Source organism: Rhodnius prolixus, unplaced genomic scaffold (genome assembly GCF_049639745.1).
Source record: "Rhodnius prolixus isolate KJV_2025 unplaced genomic scaffold, Rpr scaffold_2, whole genome shotgun sequence".
Lineage (NCBI taxonomy): Eukaryota > Metazoa > Arthropoda > Insecta > Hemiptera > Reduviidae > Rhodnius > Rhodnius prolixus.
Window position 1 is genome coordinate 62,937,497 of NW_027411592.1, and position 18,737 is coordinate 62,956,233.

General features: G+C 34.3%; 1 protein-coding gene across 5 annotated transcripts; it reads left to right on the forward strand.

The window, feature by feature from the left end:
* Positions 1–2,076: 2,076 nt before the first annotated feature.
* LOC141450140 (solute carrier family 53 member 1-like) lies at positions 2,077–18,471 on the forward strand. Of its 5 annotated transcripts, none has more exons than XM_074120259.1 (10): positions 2,077–2,319; positions 10,827–10,980; positions 12,726–12,991; positions 13,235–13,496; positions 13,732–14,102; positions 15,659–15,812; positions 16,734–16,931; positions 17,118–17,287; positions 17,876–18,009; positions 18,165–18,471. In XM_074120259.1, the coding sequence occupies exons 2-10, from the start codon at positions 10,830–10,832 to the stop codon at positions 18,448–18,450; spliced, it is 1,992 nt and encodes a 663-aa protein (XP_073976360.1). In that variant the 5' UTR covers positions 2,077–2,319; positions 10,827–10,829; the 3' UTR covers positions 18,451–18,471. The 5 variants fall into 5 exon arrangements, with proteins under 5 accessions (XP_073976360.1, XP_073976357.1, XP_073976359.1 ...); XM_074120256.1 differs by lacking the exon at positions 2,077–2,319 and adding an exon at positions 2,809–3,086; XM_074120258.1 differs by lacking the exon at positions 2,077–2,319 and adding an exon at positions 8,314–8,931.
* The last annotated feature ends 266 nt before the right edge of the window (positions 18,472–18,737 follow it).

The window sequence follows — 18,737 nt, forward strand, 5'->3', positions numbered from 1 at the left end:
GCCATTTATGTCAGTTATACAGCTTAGTTTTCTCTACAATTGGGTAAAGTAATCATTGAATTCTGATGAACAGAAGGAAAGATATAGAGGTTTGAAATTTGAAGGTATTTGGAAACCGCCGAAATTTAACCCTCATATCTCAATAACTGTTATTAGTAAAACATTGCCATTTCTGTCATTTATTGAGGATTGACAAGTATTTGTATTACTTTATAAGCAGAAATATATTTATTATATTACCTTATTATAGGTGACAGAATGCAGGATTTATTGAGGATTGTATTCTCTTCAGTTGGGTAAAGAAATCATTGAATTCTAATGAACAGAAGGAAAGATATAGAGGTTTGAAATTTGAAGGTATTTGGAAACCACCGAAATTTAACCCTCCATATCTCAATAACTGTTATTAGTAAAACATTGCCATTTATGTCATTTATTGAGGATTGTATTCTCTATAATTGGGTAAAGAAATCATTGAATTCTGATGAACAGAAGGAAAGATTAGAGGTTTGAAATTTGAAGCTATTTGCAAACCACCGAAATTTAAACCTCCATATCTCAATAACTATTATTAGTAAGGCATTGCAATTTATGTCAGTTTTAGAGCTTTGTTTTCTCTACAATTGGGTAAAGAAATCATTGAATTCTGATGGACAGGAAGAGAGATATAGAGGTTTGAAATTTTAAGGTATTTGCAAAACACTGAATTTTAACCCTCCATATCTCAATAACTATTATCAGTAAAACATTGTCATTTATGTCAGTTATAGAGCTTTGTTTTCTCTACAATTAGGTAAAGAAATCATTGAAGTCTGATGATCAGGAAGAGAGATATAGAGGTTTGAAATTTGGAGGTATTTGCAAACCACCGAATGTTAACTCTTTATATCTCAATAATTAGTATCAGTAAAACATGGCCATTTATGTCAGTTATGGAGTGTTGTTTTTCTACAATTAGTTAAAGAAGTCATTGAATTCTGATGAACAGGGTGAGAGATATAGAGGTTTTTAAATTTGAAGGTATTTGCAAACCACCGAAATGTAAACCTCCATATCTCAATAACTATTATGAGTAAAACATTGCCATTTATGTCAGTTATAGAGCTTAGTTTTCTCTACAACTAGGTAAAGAAATCATTGAATTCTGATGAACAGGGAGAGAGATATAGAGGTTTGAAATTTTAATGACTTACATAACTTCAAAATTTTAACCTTCTGTATCTCAAGAACTGTTATCACGAAAACATTGTTGATTATACCATTTATAGAGCTATTTATTCTCTACAATTCGGTATGAATTCAGTAAAATCGGATCAATAGAAAGAGAGATATATAGGATTGAAATTTGAATGACTTACAAAACCAACAAAATTAAACTTCTTTTATCTAAATAACTATTATCACTGGAACATTGTTATTCATATCAGTTATAGAGCTATGTTTTCTCTACAATTGGGCATTGAATTCATTAAATTTGGAACAATAGATTCAGAAATATAGAGGTTTGAAATTTGAATGACTTACAAAAGCACCAAAATTTAACCATCCATAACTCAAGAACAGTTATCGCTAAAACATTGCCGATTATACGTGTTATAGAGCTAAGTTTTCTCAACATTTGAGTTCTGAATTCATTAAAATCGGATCAACAGAAAGAGAAATACAGTGGTTTGAAATTTGAATGAATTTTTGACGATCATCTCATCTCTTCTTCTGGATAGTTTTAAAACATGTCGTAATAAAAGAGAATTTAAAAAAGTATAAAATAAACTTTATTAACCTTTTTCACAATAAATAATTCATATTAAGAAAATTACGTGGGCACTAAGACCGTAGGTATAATGTATCAATTACCTGATTTAACCTTTATTGACCTTATTTAATGCAGGAAATAATTTTATGGAAACTTTGTTACTTTATTGCCCGAATTTAAACGAAATTTAACGTATTTCTCCGATCTTTCGAGCTCACTAACACTCCTAGCGGTGGTTGCGATTTTAATGTTCACCAGAGATTTCTTTGGTGTTATTATCTATGTAATTGGCAGTTTAATAATATAGGTTTAATAATAATACGAAAATTGTGGCGCTACTATGTACCTGTCGAATTCAAAATTTAGAATTTCTTAGTTTTCTTAACGTTACATTAAAATGACTGTTATATTTAGTGTATGGAAAATTTAGAGATAAATTACCTTGTCAATTTAAAAAACAAAAAAGTATCTTAGTCTAGATAGAAGTCACTTCTATGTATTGGTACCTGAAGTGTGGAATTTTGCTCAAATTAGGAGCTTTCGCAAAAAACTTTAACCCTGCTTGAGTAAGTATACATCTTTGGTATCATACATTTCTCTAAAATGTTTCTTCGAAGGGAAGCCTAACTTAGAGATGCTGCTTATCATGTCAATTTAGCCAAAACCAACGTTATAAGAGTCTACACATTTACAACCACCGAAGAAAACATTTTAAATGAAAAATTCGCTCGGCAATCATTGGTACTTCCGTTTGTAGAATTTCCGATTGCAAAGTTATGGTCAGATCTCTTTGTGATTGTTTTCGTTCTTCTAAAATGCACTTATTTGGTCTCATGAATTTTAAGACGTACATCTTCTTTTGATAGCTGTATTATTGAAATTAGTACACGATCGTACCACTTCCTCTGTGAGAGTGCAAGAAATACAATCAACAATAACGGCAGAATTGGATTTGGATAGTTGATTTTGTGAAGGTGGGGATAGAATTGCAGTTGCTTACTCCCACCCTGATGAATTCAAGTTCGCTTATCACTCGTGTAAGATATCGTGTTCTGATCAGTCGTAAATGTGCCGGCTAGGGTGAAAGTGTGCGTCAGCCTTCGCCGTCTTTGTTCGCATTTTTTTTAGGTTTTTATTTTATTTTGTTATACTCGTAGTTGTTCTATTAGCGGCCATGTTATTTTAAATTTAAATCTTTAATTCTACGCACGATTCCATTATCTACGTAGTTTTTCTCTTATTGTCTCTGTTCTTCGCAACAAACATGAAGTTTGCCGAACATTTAACAGCGCACATAACACCAGAATGGCGTAAACAATACATCACGTATGAGGTAAAAAATATTCTCTTCAGGTACTTCCAAGTTTAAATTAAGCAAAGTAAAATATTTTCAGTAAATACACTTCTTTTTTAACATCCTCTCGCAATACTGCAACTATCAAGCTGCAGATCGCATGTTGGGCTTTCATTGCAGATGCAAGTTTTGGGTGCCCATAAGTAAGAAAAGTGCTTGAGCCCACACCCAAACTCAAAATAGAAATATCGCAATAAGTTCAAATCCAACGCGACAATAAGGTTTTAATGAATGCCGGTCAAACTGAATCGATAAATCAGATTTAAGATTTATTTTGTATTTTATGATAACCCATTTCCTCCAAATAGTTCTATTTCTTTACTTTATAAAAAATATCCAGGGAAAGTTTGATTAGGGGTACTTCCGGGCGAGAGAGATCGAGAGGTTGCGCTTCCCTCTGGAGTGTGCCATTTAAGGGTAAAGGACAGCAGGACATTGTCAGCGTTGAAGTTGAACTGCACGTAATACGGGCAAAAGTGAAGGACTAGTTTTTAGCTCAGGATTCTGTTCTGCGGTCCATATGCTTTGTCCAGGAACTCTCAGCAGGCATCTAGATAGAATTGGAAGGGTGCTCTAATTAGTGTGTAGGTGCCACAATAGGCCTGGACTTTCTGGTCAATTCTCGTAGAATCTGATCTAAGTACTCATAATCCTGTTACATATAAATAGAGAAATTAAGTATCCCAAATTTGAGATCTGAAGCAATTTGGCTAACTTGAAGTGTCCCATTATCAAACACATCGCCACTTTCTCTTACTCTAGTATTTCCTATTTCCAGTTTTCCTGTGATGTATCCATTTTAAGATCCCCTGTGACCAAAAAAGTGAATAGTTTCATTACAGCGAATTAGAAAAACGAAAATTTGCGCATAAATATCTAAATTTGACAGTTAGCTTACGCGCCACCAGAGTATACGACCATGAGGATTTGCTCAAAATCGATATTCCAGAAGTTAAATCACTTTATTGAATCACTTTTATAATTTCGTACCCAGAATCAGCAAGGTAGTGCGAAATGGTAACAACATAGGTGAAGTCGAAATCACTACACCAAACTGATAAATCAACTTCTCACGTTGGATGTAAGTTCGAAAACCGGCCAAAGAGACAATAATAAACATGCGTGCTACGATGGATCCAAATAGTTCAATAAATATTTACTTGAAACATCAGCACCAGAAAATCCGATTAAGAACAGTTCTGGACGAACGGGGTGTGGCCAGCCAACCCTGTAAAGTGCCATCGCACGAAATTTAAATGGTTTCATTTAAGTGAATAATTGAAATGTTGAAATCAACTTCTTTTTTGTGAAAAATTCTAAGTTTCAAAACAATTTAGTTTACTGTTGGAGAAATTCGTGTGTGACACTCTCAAGAGTTTTTTTTTTGTCAATAAAACTGTCCGATCTAAATGGCTGAAATTACGAACGGAATCAGGGATATAATGTTGGGCATTTGCTGATTTGTGTACCTTTTGACGTTTAATCCAACCCTTATGCTTAACTTTTTGAACTTTAAGTGAAAGTTTTTTGTTAAGAAGATGAATACATTAAATGTAATCCATTTTAAAATTGGTTTTTATTTAAACTTTTCCCCCCCCACATTAAATAAATTTTTATAAGCCTTCTGATTCCACTGTGCAAAGAGTATTCAAAAATTCAACGATTGTAAAGAAAATTATAAGTCGCGAAAAGTATATTATATTTCACACTTGAAGTTTAAATGCCTCTGTCGATATGGAGAATTGACGTAGATAATGTTATTGCTAAACTGATATCGGTTTGGACAATTTCATAATAGTATATGTTATGGCGACAAGTACTCACTCAGTTTTACTTTGATAGCAGCACTACTCCGCGTGTAGTTTTTTTGCGTTTTTAATTGTAGCCACTTCTATAGATAGTAACTTTTCCAAATAAGTTCAGAATTTTTTTTTTATGCACTTTAAGTAATTTATAAACATTTTGTTATTTTATCTTTTTTTACTTGTACCCATCTTCATTTATTTTCGTAAAATTGCAAAGTATTGTTCATAATTTTTGATTACTGATTCATTAAATCCGAAAGGAAGAAAAGAATATTGCCAATTTCCGACATTATTTTTTATTTTTTTGCCAAGCTATCGACCTAGCGACTAGGTTATCTTCAGGGCTAAGGAACATATTTTGCAGCAACTGTACAACTCAAAACTAAAAAAAAATAACACCACAGCACTTTCCTTACATAGCACAGAAAATCATCATACTTTCGATTTCCCAATCAGAAAGATACTTAAATCGGAGACAAACAGAGACAAAAAAAAAATACTGAAATAATAATTTATAACTTTATAACTGGCACGAACAATCTAAACAACACATTGCCAACTTACTACAAAACATATAAGAAAACATTTTTTTTGACAATTGGCAACACTGACTTATGAAAGTCGCAAGTAAGTTTTCTTAATAGATTTTTTGTAAAATTAATTTTTACTACAAATTTGCTCATTTACGACATCAAATAAATATATTTAAATGTTAAGAAATGCCAAGAAATGGATAAAATATATTCAAGGAAAATTTAACACGTTTTAGAAATGAAAATGTTTAATTTTCTTGTAAATATTAGTAAGCATAAGAGAGTTATTTAATTTTCAAGAATTGGGTAACAAAAGGCCAAGTTGATAGTTAATGGCCGTTGGTGTAGGTCAACACAACATACTGACATATTGTGACTTTAATTAACATTCTGCCCCCTCCCTTTGCTATTTCTCTCTTACAAAAATATCAATTAAACATTGCTCCCAACACAACCGTTGACAATACTGATTGTTTATACTTCTCTTAATAAACAAATTATTCTGTTACATTGACAATAATTATTCAATAAGTTCTACTCGTGTTAAAAGCAGACGAAATATTTACTACTTTTAACCTTCCATTTTTAGTTCCTTCTATCACCACGAAGATGTTGCATTCTTGCAGATTTTATTTTTCACCGGAAATTTTGATTTTTAAGTCTTCTGAGTTCGAATAAGGAATAGTTTCAATAAATTTATCATGTGTGGTGATATTTCCCTTGATACAAGACCAAATTTTGGTCTGAATCGGCCATTCGGAATTACAATGGCTTCCAAGATTATCCTTTTAACTTAGTTCTTTAACATAAGACATTTTCTCGGGAAAATTGGATTAATTATCTGAACTTTTTTAGGAAATGGTGCGGGCAGATTTTTCTCTGAAGTGCAATTTCAGTGTAATCTGTGGCCTCATTATAATGTATAATGTTAATAAGTATTATTGAAGTGCCACTTGTTGATTAGATTTTCAAGTGTTTTACCGTCAAAGTTGGTACCAATGGTTTTCTTTAAACTTTGTAATACACATACACAAACACATGGAAGCTATTACTTCTGTTTGACACGCTTTTCCATGCAAAGTTGATTAATGTTCTTAAGTTGTGGTGAAGTTCAGCTCTCATCTAAAGTGTCATTTCCGTACTTCGTACCATTCTGAGTTAGAAATATCTTAACAAAATTCCTGTTGTAAGAATATCAGTCTACCAGAAGTAAGACAGTACAGGACGGTTTTCTTTCTATATTTTTTATTGAATTTATTGGGCAAAAACAAATGATTTTTATTTAAACGGCATTATTATTATTATTGACGCATCAACATCCCAGGTTATTAGCGCCTCTGATTGCCTATGATTTCCGTTCTTTCTCGAACATATGAACACACTACTTGGGATGGCAGATGTCCCAGTACTTCAGGGGTTATCCAAACCTATAGGTATAACTGTTGTCAGCCAGATAGTAAATTTTTTAAGTAGACTCAACTCGATCATTTTGTTATTATTTTATTTTTTTAAATGATTTAAGGCGCGTCAACATCTAAGGTTATTGGCGCCCGGAGCTTTTTTCAGTGCACTGCCGGTCTCCGGACAGTGTTCTCTCGTTACAGACAACACTGTCCATCACCGGACAGTGAGCTGTAAGAAGCTCCTAGGAAGAGCAAATCTAAGGGTCAGCAGCTGGACTCGAACCCGAGACCTCCGCATGGGAGTCCAGTACGCTAATCGCATAGCTAATCCCTTCCCTATTTTTTTTTTTTTTTTTTTTTTTTTTTTTTTTTTTTTTTTTTTTTGGCGCATCAACAGCTGAGGTCATTAGCGCCCGGAGCTTTTTCCAGTGCACTGCCGGCCTCCGGACAGTGTTCTCTCGTTACAGACAACACTGTCCATCACCGGACAGTGAGCTGTAAGAAGCTCCTAGGAAGAGAAAATCTAAGGGTCAGCTGCTGGATTCGAACCCGGGACCTCCGCGTGGGGCTTCCCTATTATTATTATATTATTATTATTATTATTGTTATTATTATTAAATTATTTAAAAATAAAATCCATTTTAAGAAAGGGTCCTGGAATGTTACAATGTTCTCCAAATATCTTTTATTTCTTTTTATTTTAGTTAGTGCACTAACTAAAACCTTTGAAATATGGTGTGAAAAGCCGAAATTCGCAAAATGTATTTATTTATTGTGACTTGAAAACATGCATTTCCTAGCAAAACCCATATCGAAGGGTTTTTGAAGGGATACAATCGCAATCCTTTCTCAGTAAGAAAAAGGAAATATTCAGTCCAGAAAAAGTATCAATGAAGTTTTCTACTTATTATTGAAATAAAACAACCTTTATTTAAACTATGTCGTTTCTGTAATGAATCATCGATAGATAAAAAGGTTAGATAAAGAAAACAATGACCTTCTAATGACTATTGTGTAGTAATAAATACAAATAGCCCATATTGTCAGCTGTTTTAACAATAATGTAATACCTCAGCTTTTTTAACAAGGCTTTCACTGGCTTCTAGAAACAGGATTATGGCGATCCTAAAAAACCTTCAGTGATTAGTGTGTCTGTATCCATCTACAGTAACCCCAGAACTGAATATCTTAGCAAGTTGAAATTTATTATTTCGCTGAAATGCCAACTGAGCTTATCACACTAAGGTTTGGGACTAATCAGTATTTTAAGGGCAGTAACTAAAAGTTACAATAAGGATGAACCTTTTTCATTTCACTCATAGCGAAAAATGATGGAAAATTTGGAATTATCAGCTACTTTGACCAGAAGAATGAATCCACAACATGTAATGCAAATTTAAATAAGCAATTAAGCTGTAACTTTTGAAGAAGCAAGAACGATTGATTTTTCTTTCAAATCAATTGTAAGAAATATTAGAGATAAGTTATTGTTTTCAGCGCCATAATATCATAGTGGCCATCACTCAGTGACATCATCAAGTTATAACAGTATTGGCGAGGTTAAGCGCGCTAGGTGGGCGGTATAAGAACTGTAATTTTCTTCACTCAGTTATGCCGGTTTGTATAGTGAAGTCGGTAAAGTTATAAAATTATTAATGTTTTACTATTCAGTATTAATAGTTTCAAGTTTAATGAGTGCCCTGCCTGACTGTGAGTTGTCGACCTTGAGAGTATCAGCTGGCAATCCTTTTCACAATGTTATCAAAGATTTTTCACATAAATTCTCTCCACATTTTATCTAAAATGAATTTTCTTTTTTACTTTAATTTTTGTTTGCTTAAAGTTACAGAGGTCTTGCATAATATGGTTTCTAATGATTTATGGATTTATATCTATAATTTCAAGAGTTATTTATCGGGTGGGTGATGACTAAAGTGGTACTTTTGCACGAGCTGAGCAATGAACGTCCTTGTGCGAGAACTGCAAAACTACCTAATCACAACAAAAACTATTTAAAAATGTGAAAAGGCACTTTGAAAATATCCAGTGATTTTTATCCAAGCAGTAGTTTATCTTCAGCAAGGTAATGATAGATTACGTCATTAATCCACAGTATAGCGTTACTTGATTGTCGTGGACGGAATTCGCGAGTTTTCTTTAGTTTCATATGCAGTTTCCAAAGATTTTCATTTGAATTAGGTAGGATATAAGGTGCATTAGGCTTATCACTTTGGTTTCAAAGCTGTTTTTAAAGTGCAATGATATTGGTGGAGTTTTTACCGAAGCGTGACATCCAAGTCTCCTCAACAGAATCATTTTGTAACAAAATTTATAATATTAAAACCAACTAACTTTCTTTTCATTAAACATTCCAAGTTTCAGGAAAAACCACCATAAGATACAGGAATCGAGAGGACAGTGAACTCGGTCCAGCATTGTCTTAACAGCTGATAATAAATAATAAACAAAAGATTAATTATTAGTTGGTAGAATTTAGGAGAGCAATGAGAGGAGCCAGATAAGAGTGTTTTTTTGAAAAATGAAGAAAAAAACTAAAAGAGAATTCTAACCTGGTAAAAAGATTCTCTTATTCAGTTAAAAACTGTTACTTGCTAAAAAAAATGGAATAATTCACGACTATTAATAATAAATATTGTTAGGCTGGGATACCCGCAGGGTCACCAAGCACCCTGTTGAATAAGTGTGCTTTTCCACTGGTCTCGCAAGTTGTAAAAGAAAGTAATAATTAGCTCATTTAGACAACGTCATAAATTTCAGTATTTAACTAGTTTACTCAAATAAATCAAAACAACTATTTTTTTAGTAAATAACGAAAATAAAATGTAAACAATAAAGGTAAATAAATATTTACACGAATTATTTACGCAGGATTAAAGAAGGTAGCAGTGGAATTCTACCAAATGTACTAAATCAGAAGTTCACTACATTGTAATTGTTTGAACTGTGGTTACGTCTTCTTCAGGAATTTTTCATTTCTGTTTTTCATGAAAATTTATAAAAATTACTACGTGACATCTGAGCCTTATCAAATTACAGAAGATAAGGAACTGAAATATTTACTATTACTATTTTTAGCCTCTCCTGCGATTAGCTCAATTCTTAAAGTGAGGTGGCAACCAACCTTTTACATACATTTTACCGAGGTCATCCAGAATTAGCAAAGTTAAAGAATGCGAAAAATTAAATTTAAGTAGCGCTATGAGTCCATATTAATAATCTATATTGTTGGGTCGTATTACTTTAGCTGGAATCCCATCCAAAATGGCTACAATAGAATTTTCACTGGAGAATGTTTCAGGTAAAAGTTGTGGAGTTCCAGGAATGAATCAGCACACTGAGCATGATGGGAGCCAGTTTTGAGCGAGATCTCTGAATCATAATGCTAAAACATTCGATTCCTTAAAGTGGTACTTCCAATTTGCTGTTTTGGTCCAAAAAGAAACTTATTGTCGAGTCCATTGATGTTGGGTCTTGGGCAGACTGTTACAGAAGGAGAAGTTATGTCGCTTATACCCTATCAGATAAGGTTGCAGTTCCTTTTTTTGCGAAAGGGCGCTTGTTGAGGATATATAAAATGGCTGGCAGGGCATTCTCTGGACCATATAAAAAGGAGAAGACTACTGGGCCTGTAAGGGCATAATAAGCTTGTACCTGAGTATTTAGGTACCAAAAACAAGGTATAAATACCAGATTGCTTGATTTAATACGTTAAGCTTAACCCGGATTAACGGCAATGTCTAGCAACTCCCGAAACAGAGGCTCGCCTCCAAACATTACCGCCTCAACTCTGTCTGAAGGCAGCTGAATCGGCTGAATCTAAATTTTGCCCTTTGCTTCTGATTTCCATCAAAACTAGGTCCTTAAGACCCGGGATGCACCAAGTACCATTTAATACAGATTAGTTAGATAAGGCTTTTCTAATAATTCCACTTTCATTTATCCATTTTCTTGCCACAGGAAATGAAGGGTATGCTGTACATGGCGACCGAGGAAGCACCATCGACGGAGTCAGCAGATCCGGAGGAGATTACTCGCCATTACAAGAACTTCGATGAAATGTTCTTCCACTATTGCGACAAAGAGCTGAAGAAAATTAATACGTTTTATTCGGGTAATGTGTTTATTTATTAATTTTTGTCTCAAAGCGATTCTTTATTTTGGCAACTCTTTCCAAGTTCTGAGTTCACAACCGAGGCTATGACGTAAACTCAAAGGCTGAGAGTTCACCTTAAATATTTTTCCGAAAAAATTAACTTAGCTTGTATTAAAATTGTATTCTTCTGCGCATGAACAGTTTCTCACTCTAATGAGATTACTATTACGCCGTCGGTTGACTCCAAGAAGTCTTTTAGAAAGAAGAGTTTTATTAAACCGTCAGTTTGAACTGAAAAACTTGGCAGTTTTCAATTCCAGAACGTTGTACCATTGTTTACTTGTTGCATTAAATTGTAATTTGTTTTACGTTGGAGACTCCTCGAGATGACCCTGTCCTAACTAAGTACAATTAAAACAAAGTCACGCCCAATTCGTTGAGATTGATGTGAATGAACTGTTTCCACACACTCACACACACACACAAAAGTTAACTCATTACTGAATTAACAAAGAATTAATAAACTTATCCAAAGAATATGTGTCTTATTATTGACATTTTTATTGATTAGATAAAACTGTTCAAACACTTGATGTGTATATCGGTTGTAGAAGATATGGTGTAATGATTATTGAGAAGGCAACACAGCATAGATTAGCTCTAATCAGCCATTCTAAAGTAATCATTCTAAATTATGTCCGAGCTTTGTGGCTGAATAGTTTACACTTGAAGCTAGACTTCCTGTACTCTCTTTGTTCAACTTCCTTAAGATACTATCAACTTTAAATAAAGTCACCAATAATACTAGACAAATTACGTAGAGCTAAATTTGGTAAAAATGTTATGGTAGTGTCCAAAAATCAAAACCACAATCTATTCAGTGAAATGCACTTGCGGTCAGTTAATTTTCACCACGTTGAGAATTTTAGTTCCATATTCAATTCTTATTCATGTTTAATGGGTGAGGTATGTCCATAACTTACGCGGAAATGGGATTTTTGAGGAACACCCAACTTCCGCTCTCGCAGCAAAGTACCCTTAATCGAATTTTCCCGGAAATGTGTTTCAAAGAAAAGTTGTAGAGCTACTTGTGAGCAATAAGTATCAAGTAAATCTCCACAAACTGTAAAATAGATGCATTGACACTTCCGATTGGCTGATTTTGGCCAAAAAGCTTTGTGACGGGTCCAAAGGTAACACCTAAAGCAAATATCGATTTGAAGTTCCCGATAACAGACAACAGAAACACACATTCACATCAGTTTGTAAAACAAAAAAAATAGAAAATTCTCTTTTTGGGTAGAATAATCGAATTCAACAATTTGATATATCCAATTCCTTCCCTAGTACAGTCAGTAAGAAGCACAATGTTTAAGTGTTAATATTTTTAATTTTGGTAAATACATTTTATTTGTCCCCACTTTAGAGGTAATATGAAATATCGATTTAACACCAACGGTACAAATAATCGATTTCCGTTAGATTTATTTTCATTATAATTTGTTCATTTTTATTTGCTTTAATAACTTTTACCTTAACAGCAGTGACGGCTTTTGTTTTAATTATTATGATAAAATTAGATATCAGATAAGAAATAAAATTCAATGAACTTAGTTTTCAATTAAAAAAAAACAAAAATGCAATACAGAATTCATTCATTTGCAATATTAGTTTCAGAGATCGTATTTATTTGATAAAAGTCATTAGAACTGAATCTAAAATGGCGACATTATAAAGGGCACTCATGAGTTGGCTATTTGCAGAAAAGTTGGCAGAGGCGACAAGGAAATTCGCCACCCTGAGAAGCGAACTATCTACCACGCACGATCATCATCACGGTCATGCTCGCAAGAAGAACACGACCAAAATCGCCGATCGGATGAACCAGCGTCAACGGGTCATACCGCCAAGGAAGCTGCAAGAATTGAAATTAGCCTTCAGTGAATTCTATTTGAGTTTGATTTTGTTACAAAATTATCAAAATTTAAATTTCACTGGGTTCAGGAAAATATTGAAAAAACATGATAAGGTAAACACTTCTTAATTTTTTTTTTTTTATCAAAAATTGAAACTTGATGGATAGGTTTCGAATCTGCAGAATATTAGTTTCATGCTTGGCCATTCAAATTTGTGGTTCAAGAAGGTCTTTTGGGAGTCTGGACTGTGCAACCTCAGATTTAGAATCCTCCTTAAGAGAATAATTAACCTAATCTCTTATTTTAGGAAAAAAAATTCCTCGCGATTGTATTAATCAATATTTTCTTATTTCCAGCTGCTGAACGTGGCCAACGGGGCTCAGTTTCGTGAGGAGAAAGTGGAATCCTCGCATTTCTACACCAACACGGACATAGTTCGGATGATTAATGAAGTGGAGAACACGGTCACCGAACAGCTGGAAGGCGGTGATCGCCAGCGAGCGATGAAGCGGCTGAGGGTTCCGCCTTTGGGAGAGAAACAGACTCCTTGGACAACCTTCAAGGTCGGGCTGTTCTCCGGATCGTTTATTGTCCTCTTCTCGGCTGTGATTCTGGCAGGTTAGTGCTTTATCGCACTTGTAGTTTTCCATTTTCTACCCTCACTTCTTATTCGAGGAAAACGAATACTGAAAGGTAAACATTATATTGAAAGCTTGAGGTGATTAGTTTAGTTAGTGAAAGTAAAAAAGGGAAATTATGACTTATGATGAAGAATAATAATATCTTGTGAATAAATGATAATTAGCAAGTTAGATGAAAAGCGGTCAAGATATTAATCTTATTTCCGTTACAGCGATGTTCCATAATGTGAACACCAGCCACCTGCGGACTGCGTTCAAACTGTACCGTGGTCCTCTGCTGGTCATCGAGCTGCTCTTTCTGATTGGTGTCAACATCTACGGCTGGCGGTCATCCGGCGTGAATCATGTGCTGATCTTCGAGTTGGATCCAAGGAATCACCTTTCTGAACAAGACCTAATGGAAGTGGCGGCCACCCTTGGCGTGGCCTGGACAGTCAGTCTGCTGGCCTTCCTCTTCTCTTCTGCGCTGTCCATACCGCCCTTTGCCAATCCGTTGGCACTCACCCTCCTGATGGTGATGTTTCTGGTGAATCCGGTCAAGATTTTCCGCCATCAAGCTCGCTTTTGGTTGCTCAGAGTTATTGTAAGTTTCATCGAAGGTTCTTTTAAAATACATATCATTTTGAGCAGACTACAGTTATAGTTCAACATTTGATTATAGAAACTATTATATCATATACTATTTAATTCTTACATCATGAGTAAGTTCTTCAAAGTGGCCGGTAACTCCCATTCAGCTTGACCACTTTTGGTGGAAACTTACATTTATTATTTTTTTTAAATCGTAAATCATTATTTTATGGTTATGTTTTGGGTAGATCGACCCAAGATACACAATCTAGCATTGGACTAAATGCGAACAATTGAATATAGCGTCTGCAGCATTCCAGTGAAATTAGGAGAAAAGATTAATTTTTTCCAATGGTTTTTACGTCTCATTTTACAAAATAGATCTACCCAACGTCTACAATCTAGCATGGTTCTTATTATTAACTGACTTGATGCAGTAGCCGCAGCATTCCAGTGAAATTAGGTAACAATTTCTGCTCTTCCCAATGGTTTTTATAGATCGGCCCAATTTACATAATCTAGCATTGGCCTTAATATCAACTATCAATTACAAAAACAGCAGCATTTTAGTGGAATAAGGAGAAAGTTCCACTTTTTCCAATAGTTTATACATCTGAATTTTCAAAATAGATCGATGCACAATCTAGCATTGGCTGTAATTAAAACTGTCCGGTAGGATAGTTGTAAAGATATTCTTTTAAAAAAATGTTTTGTATTTTTCATCATAATTTTTTTTTAAATAGCGTAAATATTAAATATGTTTATATGTTATATGTTTATATGTTTATGTATATGTTTCTTGGGTCGATCTATTTTGAAAATCCAGATGCATAAACTATTGGAAAAAGTGGAACTTTCTCCTTATTCCACTAAAATGCTGCTGTTTTTGTATTTGAGAGTTGATATTAAGGCCAATGCTAGATTGTGTATCTTGGGTCGATCTACCCAAAACATGACCATAAAATAATGATTTACGATTTTTAAAAAAATAAATATAAGTTTCCACCAAAAGTGTCAAATATAGACTAAATATTAAAGACCTTTGTTTTTAATTTATCAATTGTTTAATACCTCCTATTACAATCAATCTAAGATAAATGGATGCTACTCTTTGCTGAACAAATATTTTGTAGATGAAAATGGCCAGCATAAGGATATGTGACATCTAATACATTCTAAACAGTATTAATGAAAGTTTAATGTAGTAAAGTTACTTAAAACTTATTATTGATCAAAATTTTGAATAAAACCCATTAGCTTTATCAAACGTTTGTAATTGGCTGCAGTTACCAGCTGTAGTATGATTGAAATGATAGGTACTCGCTGATTTGTGTAACTTTTGTCGTTTAATCAACCCTTACACTTAACTTTTTATTGTATATTAGTAAGTTTTTGTTAAAGAGATATAATAGCCTGTAATTACGGACTTATAGCAAGGTATCAAATAACTGAACCTGTTGCTAAAAATGGGGCAGTTCATATTATTGGAGAAGGTTGGAATAATAATTGCAATATTTTAAGATAAACCAAGGTTTTGGTATTGACCAATTTGCAATATTCTGTTTACAGTGGAGATGTATTGCCGCACCTTTCTACCACGTTGGATTCGCCGACTTTTGGTTGGCAGATCAGTTCAACAGTCTGGTGACCGTCTTCATGGACTTCCACTTCATGCTGTGCTTCTATTTGACAAGCACCTCCTGGATGGCGACCGATGGGGCAGGTATTTACTACCTTGCAGAGAAAACCAAGTTGATTGTTGTGCGTGAACATGGTAGACTATTGTAGCTTAGGAATCTTACTCATATTCACTGATCGCAATAGAAACCATTCCATGCAAAACGTTCTTAAGATGTTGTTGACAGGTTGTCCTAGGAATGTGCTAGTTCAAGGAAAACTTTGCTTGCCCAATTCATCAAAACTTTTGCAGTGTTATTATTTTTTTTATGTAACCTGCAGTCGAGCTTGTCGTTAATAAGAATTGGGACCTATAACTCAACCATTGTCGGCTGCAAGTGCTGAATTTCGTCTTAATGGGGTTTACGGGACATTTTTCCACTAGATATAGTGGATTTCACTGGGTATCAGATAACTGACTTCAGAACACCAAACGTTCTGTGCATTTACGCACGATGTTGGTCTTTTTATGACAGTGGTTTGCGATATTTCTCGGTACAAATCTTATTTGTGGTTACGTACAATCTAGCTTTCCCTTGATAGTTTAATAAGAGATCGAGAAATGGCTATTTTAGTTTTACAGAACACGAGGGCAATAAACCGCCATTTTCTTTTTTGTTTTAATTTTACCTTCCTAAACTCAAATTTTCGAGTTTTTTCACTTTTCTAATTAGCTTTAAATGCAACTACGTCACAGATTTGCTGACTTCAAGTTCTTAAGAAAAAGTTCTGACTTTTTAAGAGTAACCTTTAGTCAGTCAGAACTGTCCCTGTTAAACCTGCAACGGTCAGTCACTACACTCCTCATCTTCAAGAACCCGCCACATCTTTACGATTGTGTAAATTCGATCGAATTCATAGCTTATATTTGAAATTTATCACTTCTCAAGTTCAAAATAACTTTGTGGATAGCACAAAAATGGTATTATTTTAATGCTTATCAGTATGAAATTTTGATGATTTCCAGTTATGGATGAATGTCAGGGCACCACCGCCCTGATAACCGGAGCTCTCGTGAACTGTATTCCTGCCTGGATGCGCTTTGCCCAATGCCTGAGACGATTTCGGGATTCTAAAGAAGCTTTCCCACATTTAGTGAACGCTGGAAAATATTCTACTACATTTTTTGTGGTCATTTTCAATTCTTTAAAGAAATATAATAAAAGTGAGTCAATCAATTATTACAAATGTTCTCTAAATTTATTTAGGAGAAGAATTAAAAACTGTAAATGACTAAAGGGTCTATGATATTGAAGTTCAGCTTGTCTAGTCCATGCCCTCGTAACTTTCGTTAGTATAGATCCTAAAAGCGAATTTACAGTTACCTAGATTTGTTTTTTTGTCTTTGTAGGTTATTACCAGAACGAGTTTGACAATCCATATCTGTACATGTGGTTGGTTTCCAGCTTGATCAGCACCGTTTACACTTCCTCTTGGGATATCTGGATGGACTGGGGTCTCATGGACTCCAACGCTGGCGAAAACAGATTTCTCAGGGAAGAAGTGGTATATTCGTGGAAGGTAAAATGATTTCCTTTATCTTTGTACTAAGATAAATTTATCCTAAGTACTGATTTTATTTTGTGATTGAAAAGGCAAAATATTTAGTTCCTTTTGTTCACAGCAGTTCATAAAATAATTACTCGTGTAATAATAATATCATTATTAAAAATAACAATTTCTTTATTTGTGTAATATAAGGGCGAAGAAGTAAATAAAGGGTAATAATTTAACATCTTACCAAAAATCAATCGACCCAAAATTGAAGAATTTTGATAAGTACTAACAAGTACGGCTATTTTTGGAGCAAAATAAATTTAAAAAAATTTTGCGTGAACTCAATCATGGTGCATTTTGAGGTGCCCAAGAGGTTGGTCTTATAATATATCCGCATTCGCGTTCTTAGAAATCTAATATTAGAATTTCGAGTTTCTCTTACAATCAGTTTGCAATCCCGGCAGATCCCGGCTACCTCGATTAACCACCCCCTTGATAAATCAAGAGGAAATTGAAGAAAAGATTGTTTAAAGTTTTCGGAAATAATAGAATAGGTTTGAGTTTATGTGGGAACTTGAGTTATAATCTGGAAAAACACTTAATTTGTTTCAGGGTTTCTACTATCTAGCGATTGCTGAAGATTTACTTTTAAGATTAAGTTGGCTGTTATCATTTCTGTTGTCGCATAATGGATTTTTGGAAAGTGATCTGTTGACGTCATTAACAGCTCCGCTGGAAGTCTTCAGGTACAGTTTACTTGCAGCTGGTATTGTCATTGTCATTGAACATTGTATATCCCAGATCTAGCATCGCGATCCAGGAGGATATTTCTTGCTGTTGACATTTCATTCCACTACTTAATGGTTTTCACCTAATTTTTTGAATTTTTTTTTTTTTCTAGGCGCTTTGTCTGGAACTTTTTCCGTTTGGAAAACGAGCACTTGAATAACTGTGGTAAATTCCGAGCTGTCAGAGATATCTCAGTCACACCACTGGACTCTTCCGATCATGTGCAGATCATCCGTATGATGGACGATGAAGACGGAGTGTTGAACAGATCGACGAAGAAGAAGCCAGGTAGTAAACGCAACGTAAAAGAAGATCGTCGTCCTTTAATAGACAAAGCGAACTCATTGGATTTCTGCGCCATTAATGTCTCACCGATGCCAATTATCAGCGCCCGATAGCGCTCGCCCTTCCCCCCCCCCCCCATAAAAGAAGTGATTTGGTTTTTATTTAATTAATTGTTTTGTGTACTTAAATTTGTTTGTAAGTATGTTAGGGATGGACTAGTTGTTTGATGGCTTAATGCCAGGGTCAAAGTGATTGATTACATAGGTTCGTTCACTCTTCTGGAAGTTTTAAAACGTTTTTTAGTTCTTACATCGTTGTTTACTTGAGACTGAATTTCATTTTGAATGGAAATATAGTTATGTAGATTCGTTAAAAAAAGTGCCTTACACTTAGTAACAAA